At 42.8% G+C, this 25,317-nt stretch overlaps 1 protein-coding gene across 1 annotated transcript; it reads right to left on the bottom strand.

The window, feature by feature from the left end:
• Positions 1-124: 124 nt before the first annotated feature.
• Positions 125-25,217, bottom strand: PITPNA (phosphatidylinositol transfer protein alpha). Its single transcript, XM_002194152.7, has 12 exons — positions 25,015-25,217; positions 20,275-20,305; positions 14,555-14,700; positions 13,953-14,044; positions 10,114-10,121; positions 9,115-9,189; positions 8,664-8,747; positions 7,690-7,767; positions 6,684-6,794; positions 5,055-5,177; positions 4,253-4,322; positions 125-3,241 (listed from the first exon to the last, which is right to left on the bottom strand). Exons 1-11 carry the CDS (start codon positions 25,032-25,034, stop codon positions 4,275-4,277), a joined length of 816 nt encoding a protein of 271 aa, XP_002194188.1. The 5' UTR covers positions 25,035-25,217; the 3' UTR covers positions 125-3,241; positions 4,253-4,274.
• Between the last annotated feature and the right edge of the window lie 100 nt (positions 25,218-25,317).

Raw genomic sequence — 25,317 nt, 5'->3', positions numbered from 1 at the left:
GGAGGACCCACCGCAGCCTTTAGGACAGCACCGAGGCCTCCCCCCCCACAAAAAAAATGAGGCGGAAGCGAGAGGCTCTGTCTAGTATTTTATTAGATTTCGTTTCCAATATGCCTGTATTGGAAGGAGACAAAAAAGGCACAAACTCACATTTAAAGAAACGACGAGATAATCTAACCCATTCTACAAAGTGTGTGTCGCCAAAGGAAAGAGCGCGGAGAACCCTTCAGGACGTGGCGGGATGAACCCAGAGGGCTGCGGGATATGAGGGGCGAGCGGCGCTGTCAGCAAACCAGCCTGAGCCAGGCTGGGCCGAGGGGCTGCCCCTGGACCCCCAAACCCAGCGGGTGTGGATGAGAGCGGCGATCCCAGCGCATCCAGCCCCTCTGGATGGAGCCGGCAGGTCCGGGGGTTCTCGCCAAAGCTGATGGAAGATACGGCACGGGAACGCTGCGTGATCTTTGCTATGCTCACTAGCAGGAACCAAGCGTCGAGACTGAAGGGTCTTTACAGGATTTGTCTATCCAAAGGCTGAGGGATGCTTTCACTTAGGATCAAATTGGAAGGACAGAAAACAAAGGGCAGGGAGCAGAGGGGGAGTAGTCAGGATGAAGGTCCTGCAGTTCCCCCCCCCTCCCCCCGCCTCCCTCCAAGTTTTTCCACTAATCAGGAAAGCTTTGTGTAAAAGCTCTTACTCTGAAATCAGAGGATCAAAAAAGGATTGCAATGGTGGAATGTTACAATCTGCTTCCACGGCGATTAGTGTCATCAGATGGAAAGCCTCTTGGATAACACAAACTGAAAGAACAAGTGTGCTATGTGTATTCTCAGGTTGCCCTCAAGTGTAAGAATCCCTCAAAACATAGCCAACAAACATGAACAGGAGTCAGTGCATAAATTCTCTGTTAAAAATACTTCAAACTGAAAGGACTCTAACTGGGGCCTACACTCCTAGAATACTTCTGGAACAGCTATACAACATGTCATGAAACATCCTGGTCCCAAATAGCCTCAAAGATTAAAATTCAGTTTCTTTACCTATTTTACAATAAACTTGTTTTACTTCTGCCTGGTGAGATTGCTAAAACCCCTCAAACCCCACCCCAACCCCGCAGAACCGTCTGAGGTCACTGAGAAGAGCCTGCCAGAGTTACTGGTACAATTCAGAGCTTATTGCACTTAGACATGAGTAAGGCAAAATAACAAACTAAAAATAAAGGGATAAACTGCCCCCTCCCCAGAAACCAATGCCATCCTCTCCCTCCAGAGCATTCCCATCTTCCCTTACACTGAAAACAGCTCTGATCCCAGCACAGCCTTGTTCAGCAGGGCATGGGATCATTTCAGGATCTCCTGCTTGCAGGAGTGGGAAGGGCTGGAGGAGTCAGTGTATTGCAGAATGCTAAAAAGACTCCTCAAAAGTGGTGATACACCCACGACTGTTTGGCATTCAGAGTTTCATGTTAGTGCTGCCAAACACAGAAGTGGAAAATAAAGTTATTACCGTAATAAATAAAAAGGTCTTTGTTCATCAAAACGAGTGTTAAAGGAGAGAAAAATCTGAACTGAGTAGGGAATGCAACTAGCATAGAAGACTGTGTAACTAATTATATACAAGTTAACTTTTAGGCCAAGGACAATCTGCAAGGAAGATGAGGAGCCTTCATTCCTATGACCACCAAGGGCAGAAAAAAATACCCCCTAGCAACCAATTGCACTGGCACAGAGTGCATAGAGAGAAAATATGTCAACTGGAAAAAACTATAAAAACAAAAAAGTCAAAGGGGGAAGGTGCACCGTGGCAGAGCAGAGACTCCCTGGCCGCCCAGCGCTGTTCTTTTGCTTAATACCGCTTGCTTAATAAATTCTTGTTAATTAATTTATCTATAATTAGCCTCCCCAATTGAATTTGTCCATAACAATTACTACTAGGGGAGGGAAAAAAATCAAGCATTGGGCCTTGGGAATAAGCAAAGAAGTAGGATTTTTTTTCCTCATATGTATTGAAGAAAGCAGCATTTCCTTGATTCTGTTCTGCTGAGTTGATTGTCTAAAGCTGATATCAACATAAGGATAGTTACAGTAAATATTTCAGTTCATTAAATAACGAGAGCTCTTTACATTAACAGTATCCTCTATGATTTATAATAACCAACAGATATCCTAGAAAACTGCAGGTCTTTATAAGTAGTTTTTCTTACAGCACAAGAGGAGATACTTTAGTCAGTCTTGCAATGGGAAGAATATTATTGCTGAGCAGAACCACCACCCCAGGCACCTGGATGTAACCAGATGCCAACACCTCTCTTGCACACCAGCCTTTGCAACATCCCAATTTGTCCAGGGAGAATCACATTGTTATTATTAGTCAAAACCATTCCAGCTTTATAAGTTATGGGAAGTCTTAATAAAGAACCAGGAAGCTGCAACATGTGTCAAGAAAGATTCTGTAAGACTGACACACACAGCTGGAGGACAACAGAGCTACATGGGCCAGAGAGACCCTTAAAATGGAAAATCAACAGGTAAGTGCTGAATGCCCCAGTACAGGGCCTGACTGCAGCTTCTGGACAGTCTTTAATTCATGTTTGTTAAGACAGAACAAAGTAATGCCCTGCAGAAGCCACAAATCCCAACTCATCACAAACCAAGAACCCTCTGGCTGCTCCTCATTTTGTACTCAGGTTACCTGCCGTTAAATATCTCCCTCTGGGAGCAAGGGTGAGAGCAGAACATTTCGTGGAAGAGTTTTGCACTTTTAAATATGGACTATTTCCCTCTCCAAACAGACATTCAAAGAACAGTGAAGGGCTGGGCAGAAACAAAGGCGGCAGCTTATCCCACTTGGAAAAAAAAAAAAAAACAACAAATAAACCAAAACAAAAAAAATTCTAAGTCACCACATCACAAGACTATTTGAGCTAAAAATGTCACTTGGAAATCAAACAGGGCCACATGGAAATTGGTCTGAACACAATGAAAAAAAGAGGAGGGAGGAGGTGTAAATACAGCGATCTCTAAGTCACACGCCCCGAGGAGGGAACTCCTTGGGATACACGTGCTAACACTGGAGTGCTTAGTACCAGACTGTCTATTTGCTCACAATATTAAGGGGCATCTAGAATTAGCTATGGGAGGTTTAAAATCGCCTGCCAGTTGGACAGAGAAAGGCTTGATCCAGAGATGGTCCGCCAGTCAAGGGTGTGGATTCCCTGGGCCTTCCTGATGACTGTCTTGCAAACTGAAACAAAGAGACAACAGGGAAACGTTTCAGGATGACTTTGGAAGAGCAGAGTGCCAAGGGACGTGTCAGACAACCTTGAGAGAGCAAACGTGAGTCACGCTGTCGCCAGGCAGACAATGCAGGGTTACATTGCAGCACTGATCCACAGGAAATGGGAGAGAAGAAAATCAAGTGGTTGAAGCTGCATTCAAAAATTAAAATATTTCTATCAAAAGACACTCCCTCTCCTCGTGTTCCCCACGTACCACCAAATAACCAGCAGATAACAGAGGGCAAACAGAAGTAAACAGTGAGTACTCCAGGAGGATGTGGTTCTGCCCCACCCCATTCCTTCCAAGGATGGCATTTTACTGCCCTAATAACCTGTTCTTGCTAATATAAATGGAAAATCCCTTCTTTCTCCTTGCTTTCTTACCTCTCTAATACTATACAACATTTTTGCAGTGTCTAAGAAAAATCTGACAAAACCAGCCTCCAAACTGATGACATGTTTAACAGAATAGAAAGAAAACAAGTCAAAAGCTTTAAAATGGTCATTGCTGCTTCTCCTGCAATGCCCAAGTGTTACTCCAAGCCTTGGCCCATTAGTAAATATTACTAACAAGCAATGGAAAAAACAAATTCCTCACAAAATGCTTGGAATGCTCAATTTCCAACTGTATTCTAAGTACTTGCGTGTCTAACTTACTTTTTTGAGACTGACAAAAGCTTCTCTGCAAGTCATGGGAAGTAACATATGCATTACAGAAATAATAGCAGTAAACTACAGAATATTCTAACACATTTCTATTACACTTTTCACTCAGACTTTTTCTTTAGAACAGTTCTGAAATGAGGTAGTAAACCTCGCTCATCAACCTGTCAGTGAAATGAGTTTACTATAAAAACAATCAATAGCACAGATTTGCCTGTCAGAAGCTATGAACAGGATCATTTCTCACACAAATGTTGAGGGTTTTTAACCAAATAGAGCAATACAGATTTTTTGTCAAATCTCTTGATACCTACAGTGCACAAGGAAGGAGTCGTATTAGTCATCTGCAGCCGACATTCCTTTCACTGGATCTTTTTCTCTCATCTGAAAGAGGAAAGAATTGTTCAAGTACTGATTCTCGTGTGTGTTATCTCAAAATTTATCAGTATGGAACACCTCCTGTGTGTAAGACATCGATTATATCTCAGCACCTCAAATCGGTGATTGTGAAATGCACATACAGGCATCATTTCTGGTTAAACTGTGGGCTGGCAACAGATTTGGAACTATTATCCAAAGGGCAAGAGTGTACATGAAGCTATAATGAAATATCCTGGGGCATGAAGGGAGGGAAGGGTGCAGGGCAGGACTCAAACCATAGAACAAGGTTCTCATTATTACCAAACTTGTGTTTCTCAGAGTAAGAATGCTGTTACATACCCCCACTACCTGCTTATGGTAATTAGAGCTAAAAAAACCCTTTACTCAACAGGTTTCTGGCAACTAATGAGGATAAAATCGACCATTCAGCTTTGAGTAAAAGCAAACAGAAGATATTGAGGCAGTAAATGAATCATTGCCACTCAGCCCCTCATTACCTGTGGGTCAATACATTTACTGGCTCAACAACAAACAGAAGGAGAATTCTATAATGATTAGGAGGAGATGCCAGCACGATGGACTCATGGCCAATCATTCAAAGCACACACAGCATGACCTAAATAGCAGGAGTACAATTCACACCATGCCCTGACTATGCAGCAGCCTTTCCTCTCTGCTGTGCTGGAGAGAAGCAGTTTCTCACACAACCCACACCTGCCCTGCTTTGCCACTGACCTCATCCAGCTGTCTCTTGGTCTCCTCCTCCATCCTACGGATGTCCTCCATAGTCAGATCAACCCACTTATCCAGCCAGCAAAAGAGCTGCCGGTGGAAGTTTGTGAAGAGCCTCTTTTCTTGCTGCAAAAGGAGGAATAAAACACAAACCAGCTTAGTCACAGGGCAATTACCATGGAGCTCACAGCATTGTAACAATTTTCAGAGATGTGTAGAATCAGCTCCCTCGCCCACCTTTCCATCTAGCTGCCACAATTGGAAACTGGAGATAGCTAATTTTTATTCTTTTATCAGAATATCTAATCTAGAGCCTTGAATCCCCAGAGAAATGCCTTTTTTTTTTTTCTCCCCAAACCTAGACAGCAGTCTGCACACTGCACTGAAAGAATTAGTGAATTTCCTTTGATTTGACAGTGTTGTTCTGACTGAATAAAGTGCTCCAAGTTGGGCTTACTTAGAGCATGAAAGTTGGTCTGGAAGTGCAGAAAAAAAGAGAAACAGGTATTCTTTAAATCCTTAACTTGCTAAAAACTAGAAGTTGGGAAATGTAAAGGTTTGACGTGCACCTGTCTTGTTTTTTTTTTTTTTTTCCTTTTGAAGTGACCTAAAAAATGCCTAAACTTGTTTTTCACAGCTGAAAACCTTCCAGCAGAGGTGACTAATGTGCACAAACTACTCCAGGTTTAGAGCAATTTATTTCCATTTTATAAGAGATAAGCTAGGCAAAATCATTGTATTAGATAGGGATATACAATGCCTCTTGGTAAGACCTCATTAAGGAAGGACAATTCAGTTTGACCAATTATGGTTTCATATCTCAGCAAAAGCAGCTTGAATACTTTGATGCAAACCTGTAGATACTCATAAATAGAAAGAGATTGAAGACACTGCTTTATTCAGAGTTTTTTTAGAGGCATTTGAAATCCTGCAGCACCATGGTCATTCCCCCTTGGAGCTGCCTTTAGATTGTATCACCAGAGAATTGCTTTTGCAGAAGGAGCTCTGTGGTTTATCAACATTAACCACTGAGAAGTCTCTTGATCTGAAGGCACAGGAGTTATATGAACACAGCCCTGCCTGGAAAACCACACCACCATTCCCAGGTGTAGCATCCTGCTGCAGCTCATGGGTTAGACTCTGCCACAAAAAAGCTCTTTTCAAAATACTATTTATGTTTTAAGTTAATCAAGTTTCCCACCATCTGCTTATTTTTTAACACAGGTTTTTAAAGCAGCAGACTAAGAGAGGAAAATGTGAGGGAAATGAGCTCCAGGACTTGTCAGAAAGATCCTCAGCTGATCAGGACCAAATAACTGGAGCCATCTCCCCACAAACATGTTTTGCCCCTACACAATGTAATTCCAGTATAAATGCATCACAAACCAACAACCAAGACACTGCAATTCTGATTTATTAAACAACACAAACCAGACAATTTACCTTCACACATTAGAGTGAAAATGTTCAATAGCCACTTCACAGAACAATCAGCCAGCCTGCCCTTGGATTAGCAGCAAATTGAACCCAGTTTTAACTGAGTGCAGAATTTCAGGCAGAGCCATTGCCTGTACAGCAGGTGGGTGATGAAATGTACCCCATTTCCACATCTTTCCCCATCACAGACCTTACCTTCTGTATAAAGTTCTCCACTTTATTTTGCAGACCCCACCACTTGAACTTGACTGTTACCAGCTTGTAAGCACACATGTATGGACAATCTGACTGCTTCCCCAGGTCCTTCTGCAAAGACACAAAGATATTCACATTAAGCCCCTAGCCAAGTGTCTCCAGGAAAGCAGCTCCTTCAGACCTAACTATGAAGTCTTCCCACGATTCCCCACAATCCTCTTGCATCGTTACACCCTTCTTATATTTTATTGACAAGTTTTGTCACACCTTTGCTCACCCTTTTTCAAGGCATGATGAAACTAGACCCTGGTTTCCTTCACAGGTGGCTTCCCCTCCATTCTGAGAACAGACTATTCCTTCCTTTCCTCTGTTGTCCACTTTTTCTTCCATTAAAATTATGTCTTTCAGCATCTTCACTGTTATACCATGGCTACTTTGCTTCCTTAAAAGTCTCTTGATAAAGTCCCTACCTAAAACATTTTGGAATTAGATTATATCATCTGAGTCATGATTATAAAGTCTTAAAGAAAACTCCATAAGGTTTCCTATTTCCCACTACATGACCCATAACCACTCTTCCCAAATGAATCATATCAACCTCAGCTTCTGCCAAGTTTGCCTGCTAGAAATCACACCTGCACACCAGTAGCTCCCCAAATTCCACCCAAGGTCCCTTTTAAAGACTGGTATTATATCTGCACTTGTAATGTCTTCAGATTCCAAGGATTTCAGTGAAAGGTTAAACATTGCTGGTCATTATTCAGCTATCTCATACTTGAATTCTCTTGGGGGAACCCTTGGGCTGAGTACCAGACAGCCCTAGAGATTTCCTGGAACTCATTCTCTTTGTGCCAAGCTCTTTTAATTTCTTTTAAAATCAGAACAGATTCAGGACTGAGTTCTGCATTTCCTTCTGCAGAAGGGATTCCAGTGTTTTCCAGATGTACCTTTGGCTCCAAAGCCCAGTATCTGTCCTAATACAGTTCCTGAACTCATCAATACAAACCTTCCAGTTGGGACCCAGAGGTCCACGTCCAGTCTTGACAGATTTAAACCTTGCTGGATCTTCTTCTGCCTTGTAATCCTATTGGACAGACACAAAGATTAAACACAAATTATCCTACTGTTTTCCAGCTGTTCTTTCACACAAAGAATTTATTTTCCTGGGCCAAGACTAACCTCTGCCTTATCAAGAACTACTGTTTTCAGACCTGACCTTAGGTCAGACACTCTCCAAGGAAATGTATCTACCCACTGTGTTGTGTCCTAGAGCTATAAAAAAGTGGTAACAAACTGATGTGACCTTTGTAAGGCTATCAGAAGTTCTGTAGGATATGTTTCCTGTAGCCACTTGCTCTTTGGGAGCTAAATACTGCTGTTACAGAAAGCAGCTGTGCTATCTAGGATTTTTCACACCACTGTATCAGTGTGATGCTCACATGCTGCTCACTAGAAGAAAAGTAGAGTCAGACTCACAGTACTACCATGAAAATGGTATCAAATACTGTTTGAAAGCCAGGAAACTCAACCAACGTTACATTTTTATACAGTTGATTTTTCTTCCCAGTAAAGAAACACCACTTTCTTCCTCACAGTAACTGGGGTGATTCTTAGAACCAAGTATTGGCTACATCATTTCCAGATACACTTGTGAAGCATCAAAAAGGGGGATGTTTAGGAGAGATCCCGTATGGAAAGGGGAGTGCCATTTCCTGCTACTCAAGCACTTCTGTCAGCTGCACTGCTGCAGAAATACACTGTTACATGCATGGGCAACACATTTTACAGGCAGTGCTGACACAGTTTTTAAAAGAGCATTCCCTCTGGCTTGCATGAGCAGCTTTAAGGAAGGCCTTTCCCCCTCTGGCCATCCTCTCACTTGTGCTGCTGCCTGTGACCATCCCTGGAGGCACAGTTTGTCCGTATCCCCTCTTTTAGCACAAGGCCTCTCCCCAGGGAGCTGTTACCCACCTACCATACCTTGGGGAGTACTTGGCTCCGATCAGCAATGTCTATATAAATGGCTTCTACACTCTTCCATACCTCTGGCTCCAGTTTATGCACCTGCAGGGAAACAACAACACTCAAGGAGCTGCTTCAGTGACACAACACTCCCAGCCTAAGAAAATATAAAGTCAGATGGAAATGCAAACACCCAGTGCTCCCCTTCCCACCTGCAGAGAGGTAAGCACACAATGGGAAAGTTTCTAAAGAAGCAAAGGTGCTCACACAGAACAAGTGTTTAGGGGTCAATTTTATTCAGTTTATGTGAGAAGCCAACAGAAGGGAGTCTGCCTTGGTAGTGAGACAAACATTTGAAATGCAGAAACGTGGTGAATAGACAGCTCCACACAGCACTTCTCTAACCCAGCACAGAAAGCAGCACCGTGGCATTAAAGAGATGAGTAAAACACACGACACAAGTACTCACATTCTCTTGTGTTCCAAGATCTGATTTATGCCAGGTTTCAATTTTGATCAGGAAGTCATCCTTCATATACTCATTCTGTCATCAAAATAAAGCTTCTTGTTATTCTAGGATATATAATTATTTAAGACAAATATATAATTTGTCTTCTTATTACAGAGATAAGCATTAGGAGAGTGAGCTCAAAGAACTAATTCAAAGAATGAACTTTCCATTTGACTGAGGTCCAATTTAGAGAATTTCAGAATTATTTGCAACCAGATCATTGCTTTCAGCAAAATTGATTGATTGATCATTAATTACTCAGGATTAAATAAACCATAAGCTGTTCACAAAAAAAACCACATAAATTCTATTGTTATAGTAAAACATTTGGAGTTTATAAACAGCTTTTTCTTTAAAGGACAATATCTGCCACTCTATTTAGAGTTTAGAAGGGGTAACATAAGTTAGCTAGGCAGAAACTGTCTTTCCACAGAGATCATTGAGCTAGCACCGAGTACATATTTTGATGCAAGTCTTCAAATTAATAACAATATTAAACTGATGTGCTGAGAGCTTTTGACACTGAAAGGGAAGGGACAAGAAGCACAGTTCTGCCAAGTAAGCAAAAAACTTTCCATTTCTCACTATTACTGTGAGTAGCAAAGGACTCCCAAAGGTAACCCTATCCTCCCTCAGGGGAGCAGAAACAAAAGCACAAGCCAGTGAAACACTCAGCATGCAGAAAGGAAATATCAAATTCAGAAGAGATTAATCAAGGGGACAGCATGGCAGGAGCTAACTGGCTTTTACTCAGTTTACCCAAGCAAGGGCTTGTTCCCATTTGTAAAGCTGGGCTTTGTCACATGGATACACCACACTCGGTACAGGCAGTTAATCTATGTGATCTTACAATGATAAAAGCTAAAGTGTCTTTAGCTCAGGTTAAAGAGCTTCTTCTACCCAGAACACTTCATTTCAGATATTATTCCAGAGATTATCAGTAAAAGCAATACTTACTGTAATAACTGGTCCAAGGAATCAACACATGGAAAGAAAGAGACACAGTACTTTAGTGAGAAAAGACTGCACAGCAACCACTGCCCTCCTCCCACTCTCAGCCAAACGGACAGCTCCAGCTTCCCAGGTACCTCTGAGGGAAAAGACATGGAAGTTGATAAAACCCAGCTAACTTCACCCCTTCTCCTCTGGAAATTCTCAGAGAAACCCAGAGGAGCAGCAATTAATTATGCACTGCCACTTGTGTTCCCTGGCCTGCTGCCAGCTGGATGAGAAGATGGAATAAGTATGTTCAGCTGACAGCATTTTACCAATCCTTTCTCAGCTTGCAGATAAGGAGCCTCTCCATAGTTCCAAAGGAAACCCATGCTGGATTCCAGGCCAGTGCAGCCCTGCCTGGAGTAACCAGACCCTCTGCATCTCTGCTGCTCGTGGTAACTGAACTCCCTGGACACCAAGGCTCAATTATTCAACACAGAAAAGCAATTAAAGATCCTGTAACAGTCAGCATCTGCTCTACCTGAGCAATTCTACTCAAGCAGAAGGAAGTCTGAAGCTGGAGGTGAAGTTCGCTGATCTGTTCTGAAGTCTGATATCAGGGTTTGACTAAGAAGCATTTTGGTTTTAAAGGTATTGTAATAATTTTTCAGTTTCCAACCCAGCATACTGCAGTTACCATCCCAAATCACCTACCATGCACATCCAGCTGCCTTAATTACCCACTGCTGGGCTTGGACATTTCTAAACCCCTAGCACGTGAAAATTGCTTTTTACAGCAATTTTACAGAAAGCCAATTATTTAGATTGGCATATTGAGCTGGAGAAGAGAACAAGAAAGCAAAGCTGTGGCTAATTTTTCAAAGGCTGAACTTCATCTCAAAGAACATTTCATTATTTCTGCAAGAAGGAAATGGGGTTTTTTCCTGCTAGTCCAACAAAATACTGAATAAACCAGCAATAAGTATAAACCAAGGCCTTCCCACTTCACCATGACTGTGTGCTGTGACTGTGCAGCTGCCTCAAAACAGGTTCCTTCACCTCCTTAACTTCTTCCCTGTGGGGAAGATTCCTCATTTGTAAAGAAACAAATTAATCTCTTCAGAAATGCCCACTGAAACTTCAGTGCTCAGCTTGCTACAAATTAGGACCTGTTTATTGAGGCATTACAGCAGCAACTCCTACATGTTTCAACTGCAGTTATAACTTCTCAGTTTCTTGACATTTGGCCACAGGCCATGGTGACACTCAGTGTGGAACACACATCAAATTGCGTTTCTAAAAACATTTAAGCAACATTAATATTTTAGTCAGACTGCAGAGAAGAGCACTGTTCCCCTTGGCATCAGCCCGTAGGTACAACTATTAGACAATCCTCACTTCATTTTTACTGCAGAAGTTGTGAAACCATACAATAAAAACAACCTCACTTACAGCTTATACTCTCAAAGGAACCAAGCAAGGCTTCCATTCAAAGTACATAAAAACAACACATTACAGCACAAGGAAGAGTGCAGAACTGCAGAAAGTTATAAGCTAAGCATTTAAATTCTCTCAATCACCAGTACTACTTTGATAATGGCCAATAATATGTATATTAATTGAGCTTCTCAGAGGAGATCAGGGAAATGTAAGAAGGATGCAGACATATAATTAAAAAAAGAAGACCACGAGGCACAATTAAGTAAAAGCACTGCTTTATTGCAGTTTAGAAGGCTCTGTGAACAAGCAAGCTCCAGGGACAGCACAGCAACACCACCTAGGACAGGAGGACACAGGCAAAAGCACCAGCAACTCCTACACTCAGGTTTAGTTCCTGCTGGGTCCCTGGCTCTTAAATTTCAGATTCTAGTGAGAGGGCTGAAAGCCTGGCTGCTCTAAGCCAGCACAGCATTTTCTGCTGCCCAAAGATTCAGAGCAGGGCATCCAAGTCTCCCCACACCTGACAGAAACAACCAAGTGCATCCAAAGTAAAATGGTAACGTCCAAGGCAGCCCCACAACACATCCATGGGTTCTCATATCCATGGATTCTCTCTCCCATATCCATGGGTTTCCACATACAAGGGTTCCCTCTCACATCCATGGGTCCTCATATCCAAGGGTTCTCACATCCATGGGTTCTCTCATCCATGGGATCTCTCTCACATCTATGGGATCTCACATTCATGGGTTCTCTCTCTCAGATCCATGGGTTCCCACAACCACAGGTTCTCTCTCACACATCCATAGGTTCTCTCTCACATCCATGGGTTCTCCCTTCCTGCCCAATCCCAGCCAAAGGAAGGTTTCAGCAACTTTTCCAAGCTCCTCTTGCTTCATGTCAGGCTGGCAGATTCTCTAAACAGATTTATCAGCCTCCGCATCAAAACTGCCTTCTGCTCCAACCCCCACAACAAAGCATTTTTTATCTCATATTACGTTGCTGTTTATTGCAGCTGAAGAGGTTTTTTTGGCTTTGTTATCATTACTAGCATATTAAAATCTGACATTTCTTTGATCGTGTTGAAAAGTCTTGTACTTGATTTTAGTATCTCATTCTTCCGTAGAATTTTATTCATGTGTAACTGAAGGATAAGCAGCTTAAGAATAACAAAAGAAGTAACTCCATACCTTTGTTTCAGAAATTGGTGGAGAAGGAAAAGAGGAGGTGGAGGATACAGCCAGGCATTTAAATCAGCTCAGTGGGCTTAACATGGAAATAAACTAGACATTTACTAACTAATTTAAGTAACATGCAGCAAGAAAACTGCATAAAGCTTAAAAAGGTTGTGAACAACTTTGTTTCCACGTCTTCTGTGAGACATTAAAAATTTATTCTAAAGCTGATGGCAGTATCTGAATTTTGTATTTGAAATATCCATTCCACTGGACTGCTGCATGTAATTTCACAGACTGAAGTAACACTATCCTCTCCCACTGCAGAGCTTTTTCCTTCTTTAAGACACTTCATTTAAAATTCACTTAAGTAAATTGTCAAAAAAGGGAGGTTTATATATTGAGTTTCAAGAACAGTTGGAATTTTTAAGTGTTTCATTCCCATAGCAACTGTACCACTACCAACTAGCAGAAAATGTATCCTTCAGAGATACAAACAACACAAAATGCTGCCAAAAACACTAGATAAGTTTGGAGGCAAAGTCAAATTTTCAGTTTACAGCAGTGAAAACCAGAGAAGCTGTAAGTGGTTAAACACTGTGGCTGGTAACTTCAGTAAGTAAATACTAACCACTCCTGTAGAAAATAGATTTGACATTATTTCAGCACTTTACACAGCTCCCAGAGCCTCACCCCTGCTTTTACAGATGGATTCACTTCAACTGCAGCATTCTCTGTTCAACCCTCCCTGACCTCAGATCCTGCAAGTGAGCAAATACCCATCACTTACCACTTGTTCCCTTCACCTGCACTAAGCAAGAGTGCCTGAGATCTGCCCTGTTCCCCTTTCTTCCACTTCCACTTCCCAACCATGTTCCACTTTTTCCACCTGGATATGCTGCACTTGAGCACATAAAATCACCCCTCATGTATTTATTTCATTAGTGTTACACAGCTATTCCTTTAGGAAGACTAACAGATATTTATTGGTCTGTTCTTTTCCTCCCATAGAGGAAGGTCACTCATAGCAGCACATCAGACAAAGGCAGTTCTTTTAACTCCCTCAGCACTGTATTTTGCTTTTCTTGACCACACAAAGGGCTTAGAGAATAGAAATGCAAGATTTGAGAGCTGAAACAGCTTCTCTACTGGTTGCATCTTTCCTTATACCCTCCCCTACCTTTTTTCCCCTCTGCCCCCAGAAAACAAAAAGGGAGAATCCAGAGTCCTTCCTCAGGCACTCACCAGTTCTGCAGTAGGGATAGGCATTCCATGCTTTTTCATGTATATTCAGAGCTCCTTCAGGGGCCAGCATTCTCACAAATGTTGGCACTTTGCTGCAGAATTTGGAAATAGGAAGAAAGGCATTAATAAGGACTATATGTAAAGAGAACTGAGACAGGCAGGACATCACCTGGGATGCAAACACTAGAGATTCTCACAGTTCTGGAATTGGTAGGACTCTCCCCAACCCCATTATGATGTTTTCCAGAACTGCTAAATCAGACATGTTAATACAAATCTTCTTTACGTAATGAAAGATAAAACAAATGGAAAAAAATTAGGCTGAAACCAGGAGGAAATCTAGATGTTTTGTTCTTTAGCCATATTGTATGAAAATACTGGGTGGCAGGATCAGACTTGCTTTGAAAAGCTCAAAGCCAGATTTTCTTGGGACAACAGCCACGTTTACAGGGGAGGGTGGGTGTCCCAGTGATGTTCACTGCCAGGTGCTGTTATGCTCCTGCCTTCTCCATCTTTCAGCCTTTACATAATCTGAGATTTACAGTTGCTGCAACCCCTCTGGTTCCTCTTGCCCAACTCTGGGAATGAATTGGTTCCCATACCTCTGTAAGTGGTAGATCTTATGTGTGTACTGCCCACGCTCTCCATCTCTCTCGTAGGGCTCATTCACCAGGACTTCCACTCCTTCACCTCCACCAGTTTCATTTTTACTGGCTTCTGCCACGGAATACAGCTGCCCTACTTGATACTGGAGAAGTTAAAGACACATTATTACCATGGCTATAATTCAGCTGAAGTAATAACTTTGCCAGAAGAAGCCAAGGACAAATTTACTACCTGGGGAGAGGGCAGAGAAAAGGACATCCACTTGTATGGGCAGATAAGCAGCTCATTTAATTTCATTTGAGATAGAAAGCTTGAGTAGTAGTTAGGAGGAAAGCACTGCCAGTAACACACTTACCTTTAACCCTTCAATCTCAAGCTCCAAACCAACAGAGAACCAGGAGAAAGTAGGAAAGATGAAAGGAGCATCAGAAAGTAAGAAAACACAGATGACCTCAGGGATACTGTAGCAAAATCCATTGAGTTTCACTCTTTTTGAGTGACACACAGCTGTCCCCACAAAATTTAGAATAAAGCACTGCCAGTCCTGAATCAATAAGCACACAGTGCTGCATCTGGAAGAGTCCCAAAGAAATTAATCAAGCCTCTTTACAAAATGCAGGGGAAAGGGGAAGGGAGTGAAAAACTTCATAAGGGCTACAGAAGATAAAGGGTATTTGCACCAGATTTAAGTGCTCCAAGCAACAAACTTGTTAAATGTGCACAGCTTAGGAGCCCTGAGGGCCAAAGACGAGCATCCCCCATGTGCAGTTCAAACAACTGAGTAGGAAGCTTGAAGTAAAGAGGGGATTTTAATTCTGAAAACTTTATCTAATGAAATAACTGAGCCAGTGTCCCAAATGACCAGTTGATCTATCCTGTCACTGCTCCCACTATTATTTTTCCTATGATCTTTGGTTTGGGTTTTGTTGTTTTTTCTCTGTATCACACTTCCTCTTAGCCACAAGCTTATGCCACTACCAGGGAGAGCACAGAATTTCAACATACAGTAAAATTCTTACCCTAAAATTATTTCTCAGTCTCTTACAGGCATTCACTTGGCAGCATTATTTCCCAGAAATCATTTAAAGTACTTAATACTACACAATTTCTTTCGTAAGAGGCATTCACAAATGTTTCTCAGGACAGAACAGAGGAAAAACCAAGAAAATAAACAAAAGAGAACATTTTCCTCTGCAGAAGATGTAAAGATTAATATACTCTGGCCTCTTGTAGCAGAAAAAGGGGATGCAGAGCTCAAAAGAAGCATAATCAAATGAAGAAAATTCACACAGGTCTCTCTGAGGCAAAAATAGATGAGCAAAGTTTGAGGATGAAGAAGTTAAACCACTGACTTAAAAGGAAGAGCTCTAACTTAGCAGAGTTAAGTCTTTAGAACTCATAAGTGAGCAAAACAGCAACTGTTGCCAAAGGCAACAGTAGAGGGACGCAATCTGAAAGGGTAAACCACAAAGTATTTGGCACTAGAAGTGCAATGATAAAAAAAAACCCAAAAAAACCAAAAACACCAAAAGCCTCCCAAAAATTCCATAACATAACTACAAAGCAAAGCAACAGTGTTCAGGCCATCTTCCTTTTCCACAGCATAAGGCTCTGCATCAGAAACAGGAATAGCACTTCTGAAAGCCAGCCTGGAAAACTGGAATACTGCTCAGATCTGAGAACCCAGAAATACTTCACTGGGCTGGAACATCTTCTGCAACGAAGGAAAATTTCTACAGTCGTTAAATTTTGTTGTCAGAGCATCCAAAATAACAACAGTACCCAAAGCTCTCTGGTACTTTGTGCCATCTGGTGCCAACAAAGGCCTGCTGGAAGGATAGATGGAAGCCAGAGTAACAAGGCTAGGTGTCCTGGCCTCAGCTCATGTGGGGCAGAACAAAAATCAGATCATTTTCAAGCTAAGAGCAGCAGCTCTGCTGGATCTCTCCAGAAGGTCCTGGCCCAGGTTACACCAGCAGCCCTCACTTGGCTGGACAGCTCCTGCACTGTCTCAGCAGGTTGGGTTTCAGTCTGGATTTTGGGCTGCAATACAAATCTCTGACCTCTGACATTTCATACACCACACTGCTTTCCTTATGATTCCCTCCATATGATCCACACAGAGCAGAACACTCACCTCCCTCCAGATGAGCAAAACATGAGAGTTGTGAAACCTTAGAAGCAAAGTTGCTTTAGCAAAGTAAGAGCCACACAAATACTGATAGAACAGAGTTTATTCTGAGTTTGGTAAGTACAGGATTACAGGGGAGGACTGAATGGCTTTGATTGCTTTACAGCAAGTCCCAGGACAGAGCTCCAGGAGCACAAACTAATTCCTCTTAATAACAGCCTCTTATTCATTCCTTCTCCCTTTCAAATACTTGGGTCAAAGCTCAGACACTAAGAAGATAAACCCTTTGGTTTAACATCTCCACCATTTAAACTTCCCTGTTATTTCTGAGCCTTTAATCACATTGATAAGAGAGGAAAAGGCCCAAATAAAACTGTCCCAATGAGCAAATCCCACATCATTCTCCCTTCAAAAGTAAACAGAGAGAAAGATTTTGGCTCTAGGAATCTGAACTTCAGACAGACCTGAGAGCACCAAAAAACTCCTCTTCTGCAGGAAGTCATCCCTCTTGCTCTGTGCCAAACATCTCTTAACAGCTGAGAGAATATCTTAATTGCACCAAACTTCCTCCAGCAGGCCTGATCTCAACACAACCATCTTCAAGAGCAGTTGTTTTCCTGAAAGCTGCTTCAAATGCAATTAATAAGATTCCTGTGTGTTTGGCAAGCTCCTTGCCATGTGAAAGGAACAAAGAGGCAGCACAGAATGTGTACACACAGCTCTAATCCATACCGGCATTTCAGTGGCAGCTGGCACAGACACCCACACGAGTCCACGCTCCCCAAGCTGGCACCTGATGCTGGTCAGGGAATGGGAGCAAAGCCTGGCACCCAACACTCAACAAGGAGATTCCCTTTGCTCCCCACAGTGGGACAAGGGATAAACCAACACAGCAGTGCAGCTGCAGCCTGCACTTGAGCAGGACCATGTTTTGGCAGGATTTCCATGTAGAAGACAGACTGCTACAGTCTAACTCCTACATGCCAGCTCTCGAGTTTTAGTCATCGCCAGGACTTCTCTTGCACTGTTTGGTTCCCAGCTTGGCTAACTAAGCAGCACTAAGCTCTGTGTTGATTATGTCACAGCTCCCCAATGCCTTCCTGATCACTAGTTTTCTCTTGAATTCCATACTACTGGTTAATATCCATTTGCTAAGGGTGGAGACTGAACACAGAATCCCTGGTATACCACAAAACCTCACAAAAGATTCCCTCAACCCTTTCATGACATCTCAAAGTTACAATTAATTTAATTCCCTATCTTATACATTGGCATCAGACTTTTGCCAACAATCTGCACACCCAGAAGGTGTGAACTCTTAAGCCTTTTGAGCAAAAATCAGCCATATAAAAATGAAATCAGAAGTCCTCCTGCTAACCAGAGTTGCTTCATGAACAGCTACACCGTCAGGAGCAATAATAAGTCTCCAGAGCCCTGTCTAAGAATTTTGTACACAAGGCAATCCTTGAAAGCAATGAAGGTCTAACAGCTGGTTTGCAGAACAGACAGCAGTGCAGTGACCAAGTGATGCACAGATGTGTCAGCATCTTTGCACACAGGAAGGGGGATGAGGCAATAAATACAGCAGCAATCCTCTGAGTCAACACTGGAAATAACCTTTCTTCTTAAGCACACCCAGCTACATAGGCAAAACTAAGTGAACTTTAGAACCCTATCTGCTCAGGGAACTGGCTCCTGAAATCTGCCCTATCATAGGAAAAACACCAGACCTTGGAAAGGGACATCACTCATGGGACACGGAGACAAATGTGCAAGTTTGGGGAGAAATCTGATTTGGTCAGGTTGGGGGTTTCTCCACAAGGCAAGCACGAGACCCAGAGTAGAGCAATACACCTCCTGAAACATATAATCCCAGGGCAGACACACAAGGAGTTTGCCAGAGACTGACAGATGTATCTACAGCTCAAACCCTCAGTTTTCCACATAGGCAGTTTACACACGAGGCTCTGAACAGCCAGGGAGGGACAAGAGCACAGCCAGGGACTTGTTTTAACTGGATGAAGGCTAATCCCAGTATCAGAGAACTTAGGAAAACCCTGTGTTGGGTTCCATCCAGTCTAACCCCCTCAAAGAAACACCAAGGAGCCATATCACTACAAGGCAGGGTTCCTGTCATTCAGGAAAGTCCTTTCTGTCCATTGAGCTCAAGCAACCTGCCACTTACCCACAGCTTTCTCTAACCTGAAATTTTGCATCCTTTTCTTACTTGAGAAATCTGATCATGTTACTCCTTCCTTTGTCGAGCTCTTGCTCTTGTGAGTGGTGCTCAGGCACAATAAAAGATCCAAACTTCCTTACTCTCATACTTCAGTCTGACTTCTGTTAAAATTGCTGGAAACAGATTCATGCAGAAAGAATAAAAGCTACAGGTAGGGAGCAAGTAACAGACAGAACTTCTGGCATTAACAGCCTTGTTCTTGCACTAACACAGAACACACATCTAAACCCACTCTCTGATCAGAGTTCTGGGCTTTCTGTCAGCATCTGATACCTGTCACAGCAGACTGAGCCACAAGAACAAGAAACTCAGCTTAGACACTGCTTTTGTTTTACTAGCCAGTCTGATGGCTGCAGGAATGCACCACATGAAGTTCTAAACTGTTTTCTGTCAAAAGAGTAAGAGTTATAAAAGGGATGTGCTTAAAAAAGTGCTGCCATGAGCCAGCCCACCACTGTCTACGCCACAGTAGCTTCTATATTCAGAGGAAAGAAAAATGAACAAGAGTGCTGTTACCACAGCTCTCCCTAGGAGTTAGAACAAGGCCTTGATCAGAGTTACAAACCCAAGGCTTACAGCCAAGGATTACAAGGAAAAAATAAAACACATCCAGAAAAAGGAATCTGCTACGGAAGTGCTATAGACTCATTTCAATTTGTACCTTGTTAGTATAAAGATTAAAAAATTCAAAACATTTATATGGTTAGATTATCTGCAAGAGTGGTGTTCAATGCAGGAGGGAGGAAGGAAAGGCAAGCTGAAAATCAGAGGAAACAGGAGGGAAACAGCCACTGAGTCTGCACAGCTATTTCATGGTTGGTGATGAAAATCACCCTGTCCAATAGAAACTAATCTCTTCTCTCAATTCAGCTTTATCTAAACAATAAGAAAGTTTGCTGTATGTAAGAGCTAAATAGCGCAGGTCTTAAAAAGTCCTTTTGTCATATGAGCCTCCTATGTCACAAGTAATTCTTAATCTTTGCCTAAGAGTTTAAAACAAAAGAGCTCTAGCAAAACACAGTTTAAAAGGTGATTTAAATTTGTACTAAAGCTTTCCTTTCATGTTAAAAAAATAGAAAAGAATAATAGTGCTAATGAAAAGGAAACTGCACTTGAAAACAGCCTGACAACTCAAGATTTATAATCAGCATATCTGAAAGTAATTTGTAAGAGAGATGATTGGCACCCTCAGACTTAATACAATTATTTGGTCAAAAATGGTGGAGAATGAATAACAGCTCACAGGGGCTTAGGAAGACAGCTTGCATTTTCCAGTTTCTGTTCATGCTTTGATCACAGGTTTATTTACAGTCCTAAAGCAAGGAAGCAAGAAGCAAAGAACTTACCTCCTCCACAGACACGGGCAGGATAACGCGGCTGCAAGGGAACAGAGAGACAGAAATTAGCAAATATCCCTGCAGCCCCAAAATTCCCACATTCCTTACAGCAAAGGCTGCACAGCTCTCCTCTCCCCCCAGAATTCCTGCATCCATCCAATACTCCTTAGGCCAAAGACTATTTATAGAACAACCTCAAAGAGAACCAATATATCATAGAGCATAATTGCAACCCTCTCCTAAAATTCTGTAATTCAACTGGTGATCCCTCACTGGCCTGCAAACCCACACAGTGGTGATCCCTCTCACTCCATCCTTTCAGCAATCCCATCTTATTTCTCATCAAGCTGCTGGGGAGGTTTCTGTGGGCCTCAGCAATTCTGCAGAGATCTGCAATAGCCACAAGGCACTGCACAATTTGCTCACATGTCCCAAAGCAGCAGGAAACAGCAGAGGAAAAGCTTTCTCAGAGCTCACTGCAAAGGAGGGTGCTGCCACTGCTTTAAATGAGTCTTTTTTTTTTTTAATTGTGGTTTCCTGAATGTTTCTTAGAATCAACTGACTGGATAACACAGCAAAAACTGCCTGAAGTCACACAGATTTTTTTGAAAATAATCAATTTAAAGCTGGCAGAAATACATGTTTGTTAAGGTCTTCTCCAAAACTGGATCTGTGGCTGACTTCTGCTTTCAGCAAGGATGATGTCAAACAAGGAACCAAAGCAAGAGACAGATAGGAAATGGATATGGCTACTATGGGCAGAAGAATTCCCAGTTCTTTGGGAATTAGTCTCAATGGAACTAGGACACAATCAAGAAAAAAAGCCCTCTGTATTAATAAACTGATTATGAAAAAGCAATAGTGGTGAAAATAGAATTCTTTTTTTACACTTTACCAAAAGAACAAACTCCAATAAGGGCAAAAGATTATAGATTATGCAAGATTACTTGTGACAGCAACACTTTATGCTGACTGCAAAGTACTGCAGAAAGAACTACTGAGAACTGCAAAAGAAGTTCAGTGTCAATTAAAAAAAAAAAAGAATAATGCACTATAGGCACTCATTTTCACCAAACATATGGGGTTAACGAGCCCCAAGTTAGTTATTGCCAATATCTTGTGCCTTTATGGAAAAGCAGCAGGAAACATCAGCTCAATGGCAGTTCAAAAGTAAATCAAATATTAGAAACTGGAACAGACACATACACACACAAAAGACAATTATGTCACTAGAATCTCCCACATATCAACATCTTAAATATTGCCCACAGTCTTGGTCACCTTATCTCAAAGAGGATACAGACCAAGTAAAGGAAGTTAAAAAAGATGATTGGAGATGGGAAAAATGCTTCTGTGTGAGAAGAAAGCAGCAAAGACTTGGCCTTTCAGCTTGGGAAAAAAACAGCTAAAAGGCTCAGGTATGGAAGAGATTTAGAGATCATAAATGATGCAAAAAAAAAGTGAATGGAGAAGGAACAATGACTGTTTTACAACAGAAAAATCATTAGGCAACAAATTTTAGACCAAATCACTTGTGCTTCTTTACGTCATATCTACTGAAGACATGGCATTCCTTGCCAAACACAGGAAGTAAAAGCAATTTTTAAATGGGATTTGATCAATTCATGGAAATCCATGTGCCACTTTCTGGTAGGATACATTGAACTGTAATTGTTTTACTCACTGTTACATATTGTTCCCTGAAAATACCTGCTGAAGGGCAAGAGGGAAGAGGACCAACACCAATACGGTGTAAGGGAGAATGAAAAAAAGGAAAGGGATTTTCACACGTAGACTTTGCCATGGAGCATGACTGGATAAAAGTGCAATAAGAATGAAAAGAGGGGCTGGATGATAATTAAAGTGAAAGACCAAGAAACAGGGAAGAAACAATTTCTTTGGAATGGAGTTAGAACATTTTTCTTCAGAGAACCTGGTGTAAAACATCGCTGTAAGCGAATGAAATTTTGTTTAGGATTGGAAGACACTAAATCTGAATTGTTATCTTAGAGCTCAGTGGAGAAACAGAAACACAAAGAAGATCAATGGTTTACAGTTTGTTCAGCCCAGCAAACCAAGAAAGTGGGGGTGAAAACCACTTACAGGTAGTCAAGTGATAAAGGACGAGGGAAAACTCCTCAAGAGGATCTTGAGGAAAACCTTTGCAAGAGCAAAGATTCCTAACTTTAGGACAGAACTTGCTCAGTTTATGTGAAATTATATGATGTGGTCGACCTGAAAATGGTGAGGAACAATTAAGATCCCTGTTAGATTAAAATCTGCCACAAATGACAGCAAAGGGAAGTACAGCTGCAGGGAAGGTCAGTGGCATTATCGTCACTTCACAGGAAAGGGAAGTGAGTCTCCACACTCTGATTCTCCTCAAGGTCTTCCAAGGCAGTTTAAATCAAAATAAGGAAGCAAGCAAGACTCCAGCCAGCATTGACAAACCCTGACACCCAAAAAATGCAAGCAAATGAACGAAATTCATGCAGCTTATCTGCAGCATGGATGGATAGAAATGCAAGATAAGTCTGAAAGTCTGACAGGACACCAAATCATTAAAGTCATCACTGCATAACCATCAGGACAAGAAGCTGTAGAGAAATTATGATACAGACTTGTCTGATAATAAAATATGACATCAGGTTTTTGTCATATTGCTCTATTTCTGTATCAGCTCCTAAAATACTTACAGGCATAATAAAACCCATCTGATTTACAAGAGAGAGTGTGAGATGGGGTCACAGAGATGGAAGAATAATCTGCTCAGATGAGATGAAGTTACAGATCATTTAACTTTTTACCACCTATGGTAGGATGGCAGTAATTACCCACATGCAAACAGAACTAACATAAGTAACAGCAAAATACTTAAAATAGCCAGCTCACACCAAAACAAGAGGTTTCAACATGCCTTAAACAACTGCTTCCTGGAAGATGAGAATCCATCAAAAACCATCTCAAAAAGGATGCAAATTTGGCACGTAGAACATAAAGAAAATTTACATCTGAGCCAATACAGTGACACAATTCGGAATGTGCAACTGTCAGAGGTGGTTGGGAATCTCAGAAAGTCAAAAATAAATGTTAATTTGAAAAGTCCAGTGGCAACCTTGACTGTCCTTACAGCCACACATCTTACTAAGGGCAAAACAAAGTGAAGAAAAGAGTATGATAGCTACACTAAAAAGGTTTAGTGACCCTTTTGAAAATACAAATGGAAACCTGTAAAAAGAAACCAATGTAGTAATACTGGTCTTTTAACCTTTACTCTTAACATTTACACTTCACACCTTGTTTCTGAAGTAGGCAGTGTGAAAGACCAGCAGGCATGCTCATATGGTGAGGTAAATAATGTTGAGTAAAACGACTTTTGGAAGTGATAGTCACGAAAATGAACTGTTCATACTGTCAGAAATCTGATTCAAAGTACATATGTTCTCACCTTTACAGCACAGCTCACTGGTAATGAGCTTTACTGTGGTACAGGGCAAGGAATTGTGAGCAGAAGCATGAAAAAGATACATGATAACCCAGCCAAAGTGCTCTCTAAGAGGGAAAGTAGTAAATCCACAGGAAAATATCAACCTCACTACAGGAGGTAATGGTGTTTCTATATTACAAAGAGCAGCTCTGCTGCTACTCCTGAATTCTACACTTCTACTGTTTGGATAAAAATAGCAGGGGTTTAAGGAAAAAGTGTTAATCAAGTTTAAAGGCAACTACAAAGATCAGTATAACCCTCAACATAATTTTAATATTTAAATCCACACCATGGTCCATAATCTTGCCAAGTGATTCCTGTAAGGAGGACACAGTCATGTAGGTAAATGTGTCTAAGAGAAGACCTGAAAACCCACTTTACCACTGGGATCACAGGTATCTTTTGGAAGGGGAGAAAGAAAAAATAAACAGAAGGCCTCTTCCCTCAGCCAAAAGTTTAAAATTATGGAATGCACTTAACAGAGGAATGCACTTGAGTTAACCTTAAGAATTCAGGAAAGAACTATGTGCAGAGTGCACACAGCTTTGAAGACACCCAGCCAAAGTGCACCGGTCCAAGAGTATATTCCACATTAGCGAGCACAAAGCTGCTGAACCAAGGACTGTGACACGCAACGTGACTAATAGCTACACACCCTCATGTCCAGCCAGTTTTCCACCCCTTCATCCCCATCACGACAACCGCAACAGCTTCAGGGTCAGTGAAGAACTCCAAGGTGAGGCTTCCACACACAAAAAAACATTTTGGAGCTACCTCATTTCTGACATTATCGGGAGTCCTTCCTCGGAGATTACACAGCCAAAGGCGGGAGGGGACCAAAGCCAGGTTGACGCTTGGCTCTGTTACAACGAGCAGGGGCAAGACGCCCCTGCCTCGCTCAGAGCTCCCACAGAAACCCCCGGCACTGAGCCGGCTCCGGCTCGGCCCTCGGCACCCGGGCAGCGGCATCACCCACAGGAGGCCGTAGGGCAGCGGCGGCACCCGCGGAGCCGCAGCGGGGCCGAGCGGCCCCGGGGCCCGCCGGCAGCCGCGGCCCCCGCCCCGCCGTGACCTTCATGCCGCCCCCACCGGCGCCGCGGCCCTCACGGCGCTCCCCGCTCCCTCCCTCCCGCTCCGCGGCCGCACTGCGGGGCAAGGCCGGGCCGCCCACCCGCGGCCGTCACCGCGCCAGGCTCCGGGCGCGGACGGAGGTGAGCGGAGGGGCTCAGGGGGGCCGGGATGGGGGAGCTCGCCGCACTCACTATTCCTTGATGAGCACCATGGCGGTGCCGCCGCGCGCCTCCCGCCCGGGCCAGCGCCGCTGGAGGTGACAGGAGGCGAATCCCGGAGGCGCTGCGCGGGATGGAGCGAGCCGAGCCGAGCCGAGCCGCGCCGCACCGGGACGGGGGGGCCGGGCCGGGGGGGCCGGGGCGGTTCGTCTCTGCGGCAACGGCTGCGTCAGCTCCGCGCCGCGCGCGGGGCGGGCCCGCCCGGCTCCTCCCGCCCCTCACGGGCTCCGCCCGCCCCCTCACGGGCTCCTGCCCGGATGGGCGCTGACGTTTTAA

This window comes from Taeniopygia guttata, chromosome 19, assembly GCF_048771995.1.
Source record: "Taeniopygia guttata chromosome 19, bTaeGut7.mat, whole genome shotgun sequence".
Classification (NCBI taxonomy): domain Eukaryota; kingdom Metazoa; phylum Chordata; class Aves; order Passeriformes; family Estrildidae; genus Taeniopygia; species Taeniopygia guttata.
The sequence above is the reverse complement of the archived record's forward strand: the minus strand, read 5'-3'. Positions and strand labels throughout refer to the sequence as shown.

Coding starts and splice junctions, on each gene's coding strand:
- PITPNA (XM_002194152.7), bottom strand. CDS start 25,034: ATGGTGCTCATCAAGGAATA. Junction 7,768..8,663: donor GGAGCCAAGTACTCCCCAAG/GTATGGTAGGTG, acceptor TCTGTCCAATAG/GATTACAAGGCAGAAGAAGA. Junction 6,795..7,689: donor CTCTGGGTCCCAACTGGAAG/GTTTGTATTGAT, acceptor GTGTCTTTGCAG/AAGGACCTGGGGAAGCAGTC.